The 6,085-nt window shown below is 40.7% G+C and overlaps 1 protein-coding gene across 2 annotated transcripts in view; it reads right to left on the bottom strand.

Annotated features, from left to right (window-relative positions):
• Nucleotides 1-9: 9 nt before the first annotated feature.
• Nucleotides 10-6,085, bottom strand: part of EDAR (ectodysplasin A receptor) — a 119,951-nt gene continuing 113,875 nt past the window's right edge. For both annotated transcript variants that reach the window (XM_019524373.1, XM_019524374.1), the window contains exons 11-12: nucleotides 3,797-3,857; nucleotides 10-1,489 (exon numbers count right to left, since the gene is read on the bottom strand). In XM_019524373.1, the coding sequence (XP_019379918.1) occupies nucleotides 1,170-1,489; nucleotides 3,797-3,857 (381 nt within the window). In that variant the 3' untranslated portion in view covers nucleotides 10-1,169. The remainder of the gene's footprint in view (nucleotides 1,490-3,796; nucleotides 3,858-6,085) is intronic.

Genomic DNA, 6,085 nt, shown 5'->3' with positions numbered 1-6,085 from the left:
CCCCATCCTGCCACAAAAAATAGATTTGTTAACATTTAGAAGGAAATAAGATATATTGTTGCTGTGAACAACCTCAGTCTAACGCCCCTATAAAGGGAATTGACTCATGAGGAACTATTTTCTCTTCAGCAACTGCTCATGCTTCATACTTCTGTAGGCATATATAATAGTTTTTAAAAGCAGTTGTCTTTGTACTCTTTAAGTGGCTCTTTTACTAATTCTGCTTTTTTTTGTTTTTAATGTCTTATGCAATCATTTTTATTGCTTAGAGAGGTTTTTTTGTAAATACAGAAGATACCAAAATATGTTCCTTTTAAGTTAAAAGTAGTCAACTTTCTAACTACTGTGTCTTCAGTCAGTTAGCAATATGCATTAATAAGTTTCTGAAATGTTTGTGTAGACCAAGAATGCATTGAAATATAGATAGTCATTTGAGATCTGTTGATGACCTTGATCATCTTTTTCTATCTGGAATTATTAGTTAAACTAGGGAATCTGTGAATATAATTAATGCACACACGTCTTTATTCAGCAAATCCATAGGGTAAATAAGGAATGAAATAGGTTACCTATTACATGTGTTAGAAACTGTAGAAATATACGGGCGTTATCTGTATTCCATGGTACTGTATCTGACTGTAGCTATTAAATTATTGAACAAGGCCTGACATGATAGAAATATCTTTAAATAGTTAAAACTTTCATCAAAAACAGGATATCAACAGACTAATCTGCATCCATTCTTGTAAACAGAATGGAAAATTGGCATTAGTGTTCATTTACTATCAGCAACAGTTTAACAAAAGCCATTATGTCTAATGAAACATTTAATCTTGTATTTCTCTGAAGATTTTTGCTCTTTTGTTTGTGTGTCAAATTCAGTTTCAACTGTGTTCTCAGTTCACCCTTTAGAATGACAGAATATGTAACTGTGAGGAAAGCACCAATTCTTTTCAATCCCTCTCCAACATCCTGGACACACTGGTCTTGGACTTGGTGTGCCTGCAGATCCTTTGGAAGTGAAGGGAGCTTGTGGGAGCTAGGGTTATTAAGGCACCCTGACCGGCCTTTCACCGGGGTGGTAACTGGCCTGGCACTTCCTGGGGGCTCCTGCGCCACTGAGAGCCCCACCAGGCCACCCACTCCCAGCAGGATCACAAGCACGACCATCAGGAAGCAGCTGGTAGCGCAGGTGTAGGCGATGTTTGTGCCCATTCCAAAATATCTGCGCACAAAGATTCAACAGCATCCAATCGCTCAATTTGTACCAGTTTGGTTAGAAGTTCGGGGATACTATAGCCAGCTGTACTGATTCGGTCAAAGAGCTGCATGCCATCTGTCATACCACCTATTTCATCTCTCTTTAATCCAAAGCTCTCAGCAAGGTGGCGCCATGTTTTCACAATGGCTTTTTCAGTGTTGTAGGTTGAGCTGAGCATCCTGCTGGTCTTCTCCAGGCAGTCAAAAGGCAGCTCTGTGGGACTGAGACCTATCAAAGAGGAGATTCTTAGTCAGGAGCTTCAGTACACAGATTTTGATGACTACAGATGTTTCTTACAGAACAATAAGGATTATTGTAATATTCAATAGCATATACTTAAAACAGGATACCACAGTAACTACATCTAAAATTCTCATGTGTGAATTAACCCAACTGCCTGGTACCCTGGTGACTATGATGTATACTGCCTAAATGAATTGCCCCAAATGACAGTATGGGACTAGTAGAGTCTTGTAAGGAAAGAAAGAAACCTGGAGACAATAAGGGAAGAATGCATGTGGGAATTTGTATGGGAAATTATTCAATATTTACTTATTACTGTATCCCTCTCTCAGCTACCCCAAGTAGCTGGGGAATATATTGCAGAAATATCCCAATGAGCAATTCCACAGATACAGATGTGTGAGTTTAGCAAAGGCATTTTTTTTTCATTGCGGGCTAGTCAACAGCAGCCAGAGTTCCAGCAGTGTCAAATTCAGTTGTTGCTTAATGGCACAGAGAAAAATGCACTGATAGTCATCCCCTCAGATGGGTCTGGGGTAAACTAGGTTACCTAATCTGATGTTTCCCTGACTTTGTTGCAAGCAGCATCTCTAAACCATAGCTAAGCACATTCATCTGAAGTTATGCAGAAAGCATAACAGGGTGGCACCTTATAGACTAATGTTAAATTAGCCTAACCAAGGGTGCTTGGCTCCTGCCTTGTGAGCCCACAAGCAGCAATCCAGCCCCTAGTGCTGGGTTATCTGTGAGGAGCCCTGCAGGCCCTGTCCCTGCACTCTAAATGAGGCATGCAGGGTGACACAGGGCCCAATCCCAGCATGCGAGGTTTGGGCAAGGGTGCCACAGGGACCCTAAAGCCTGGGGCCAGCATGCGGGGGTGGTGAATGGCCCAATCTAGCCCACAGACCAGTCTCATGCCTGTAGGGCAAAAACCATGAGCACTGCTGATCCAAACCATTTAGAGTTAGTCTACAAAGTGCCATGTTGCCTTGCTTTCTGACTAAGCCTGTTTAGGTGCCCAAGTGAGATCCTGTTCCAGCCTTCTTGAGTCCCTGAAAAGCTAACACACAAGGTTGATTGGGTACTCTTCCTATTCTCTGCTTTTTGTGACTTCATCTCAAGGCTAAGATGATAAGGTGTGTTATAAATGTAGGCATCTTAATATTTTTTCAGGGATTTAAGCAGACACATAAATGCAATCCTATTCTACCCTAAATCCATTAGATACTTAATAGGTGGAATAGGATCTGGCCCTACATATTTTTGTAATGATAAACCATTCTTGCAGAAATAAGAGGAATGCAGATGCTGCAATGATGCCTCTTGTCTCCATGTGGAAACTTTCCAGGCACAGTCCCTTCATAGGCGGTCTTTGTCATCCTTAATGTTAATTTTCAAAGGCTGGGTTTAAGCACTGACCCTAGGGCCAAAGTTTGCTTTTTGCTGGACCATTTCCCATATTGCAAGATACAATATGGGAATATACGCTTCCCAGAACTATCCTCTGACTTTTGTGTTTACTTTTTTTATATATATGGAGTTTTTTCCTGTTTCATGACCAGTAGCAATGAGCTGAGATGAGCTGAGACCTACCTTTTTCCAGATAACACACGCACAAAGACTTTTGTAAAGTGGAAAATAAATATGGTTTTGCCCTTTGTTATATGGAGAAATTTATCTGCCTAGACCTGGGATCAGATTACTACCTGCAGGCTGGCTTGACCCTGGGAACCACTGGATCCACCCCACAGGCCAGCTGTAGCTGCAGGCACTTTCCCTGTGCCACTGTGGAGACATACTGGTGGAGGCCAGATCCTAGCACTTGTGTGCCCACCTCTGACCCAGGGTGGATTATCTGGCCCGCAGCCAGAATAGGTTGTCTGGCTCTGGTCTAGACCATACAGGCCGTCAGGTGTTAAATAGGTTTCACTCTATAAACACTGGTTGACATGGATGTGGTGGTTTCAGGATGTGGTGACAGTGAGGTAGAAGGAAGGCACCTACGGGCACAGAAAGGCAAAACACTTGTCTGACATAATCTACAACCTCCTCTCCCCTCCTCTTCACCCCCCCAACCCAAATCTTATTTTCCAACTTGTTATCAAAATGTATTTTAACTAGTTTATCTAACCTGCTTAAAACAAGTAACTTATACAAAGTATGTTCTTCAGATTGGAATTTTCTCTTTGAAGCATGCCTTTTCATATGAAGGTAAAAGGGGGGTCTATTCCCAGCAAACAACTGTGATTTAATTCTGTGTAAATTTTCTGATTACTTCTTGTTCATACTCACCTTCTGCAACATCACATACATTAGCATATACATCAAGAATCTTTTTCCTTCGACTTTGAATCTAAAGGGAACAAAAACATGTATTAAAGAGTTATATTTCATTATATTTTTAGTCAAGTGAAAAGATCATTCCTAGCCAGAGGCAACCAGTCACAATGCAACTGCTCCAATGCTTTAGCAGCTCTTTATTTCAAGGCTCTGAAAACAATGAATTGCATAAAGCCTCCTAGGTCTTATGCTGAAGATTCATAATGGAGAACAATACAGTGATTTAAGAATAAACATGCTTTTGTGCTTTCCACTGTAGGGAAATCTCACTTTCTTCCAGTGTCGTATAATTTAGATCAGTAAACATACCACTCTGGGTGTTTTAGCATTTAGTTCCTTTTATAAACCCCACTCAACTATTTGCAAAGAGAGCAAATTAAATAGCACAGATATATGCCTAAATGCAGGAGCTGTCAGGTAAATTGGACCAACAATGATGAATCAAATGATTCTTCCAACGCACTGCAAGAGACTTAAATTTAGAGGATTTTTTGCAGACTGACATTAGGAGTAGAACCGTCATATCATTTTCAATTAAAACTATTTTTGCCCATATATGGTGTTTCATAAGCTGAAAACATTTCAGAGATGTAATAATTTCAATTAAGTTTTGGACAGAGAAGATTTCTGAGGTCAAGGGATCTTTAATCATTTCTGGCAGACACTTATCCCCACCCCCCTCCCACACATATAATATCTAATATATACTGCTTTGGGAAAAGACTGTGACAAGATCCTGTTTAGCAAAATCATGTTAAAGGCTTTGTTTTTGTTTCAATGCTAAACTAATTTCTAAACCTCAACATGAAAGGGAATGATCATCCTTCAGATAGTTCTAATTAAGAGCAAGTCATTAGAAAAACTGGCTTCTTGATGAGACTCAGGAACTGTCTACAAAAAGCCTCTACTTTTCACAAAAGCTATTTAGAAAGAAGCCAATCTAAAAAGGCCCTTTTTGGACATTTTTAGTTTTGTGGGGAGATTTTTGTTTGCAGTTTTGTTTTGACTGGGCTACAGAAGCCAGCTGGGTCTCTAGACCTGTGGTTCTCAACCTTTATTGTAAACATTAATGGCCAGTCCTGATCCAGTAAATAGTTTAAGTAGAAAACAACCCCCTGGCCCTGCCAGTGCCTCTCAGTCCCAACCTCCTGCCCCTAAGCCCCAGCTCCCCAGTGTGTGGGGCAGGGGGTGAGTGTATGGAGAAGGGGGGAGGTGTCTGGGGCATGGGGGCCCACAAACATATCTCTTGCAGGCTGGAGCTCTGCCAGCCTGCAAGGGAAACGCCATGGTTTCCCACATTTTTGTCCTTTAAAGGAGAACCCATTTTTAAAGTTTGTTGATCCATATTTAAAGTTTGTTCATGACCCTTTCATATATTCTTGGAACCCACTTTTGGGTCACAACCCACGGGTTAAGAAACACTGCTGTAGACTATGATTATAGGCCACAATTAATTGAGTGCTCTACTCTCGACTTGTCACACAGTTTTGTATCAGGTTTGTACATACTTCCTATCTGATGAGACAAGACTGCAATTATTTCATGGATGTTATATACTCTTCACATTATGTGTTTACCAGAATAAAGACTTCAAGTTTTCAATTTTTGAATCAGAGTAGTTATTATTCATTTGGAGAAGCCATTGTGTAAACATGTTAGTAGTTAATACTGTATTTACTTAATTCTAACATGGGTTTTTTTCTCCCATTTAACCTTAGAGGGGAAAGACCCTTATCTTGGAATTGAGTACAAGATGGTGGACAGGCAGGCTGCTGCTGCCTGCCCCCTGCCACCTCTGCACCTCTTGTTTCTCCCCCCCACCCACAATTCCCCTTATCTCATAACAAATTTATAAATTTTCTTTGTATAGAATCTAATTATTTTCTAGTCATCTTAAATTCAGGATTGTCTTGGGTATGGATACATATGGTATATTTTTCCAATGGGTTTTCTTAGACCCTCTCCAAAAGTATCTAGAATCCCCCATTGTATTTTCTACTCTGAAGCTGTCCTTATTGCATTTGCTCTGAGCTGTCCTTATTGATTGTCTCTGAGGCAGAGAAGCTAAACGACACTTCCTTCCCAAGTCTAGCCAGAATGAGAATCATAGAATCATAGAAGTAGGGTCAGAAGGGACCTTATAGATCTTCAAGTCTGACCCCCTGCCAGGGCAGGAGAAAAAAAAAAACTGGGCTCAAATGATCCCAGCCAGGTAGGCATCAAGCCTCCTCTTAAAGACCC

This window comes from Gavialis gangeticus, unplaced genomic scaffold (assembly GCF_001723915.1).
Source record: "Gavialis gangeticus isolate Ggan-Ray unplaced genomic scaffold, GavGan_comp1, whole genome shotgun sequence".
In the NCBI taxonomy this organism is placed as follows: Eukaryota; Metazoa; Chordata; order Crocodylia; family Gavialidae; genus Gavialis; species Gavialis gangeticus.
This window is presented reverse-complemented; position numbering and strand designations above follow the sequence as displayed.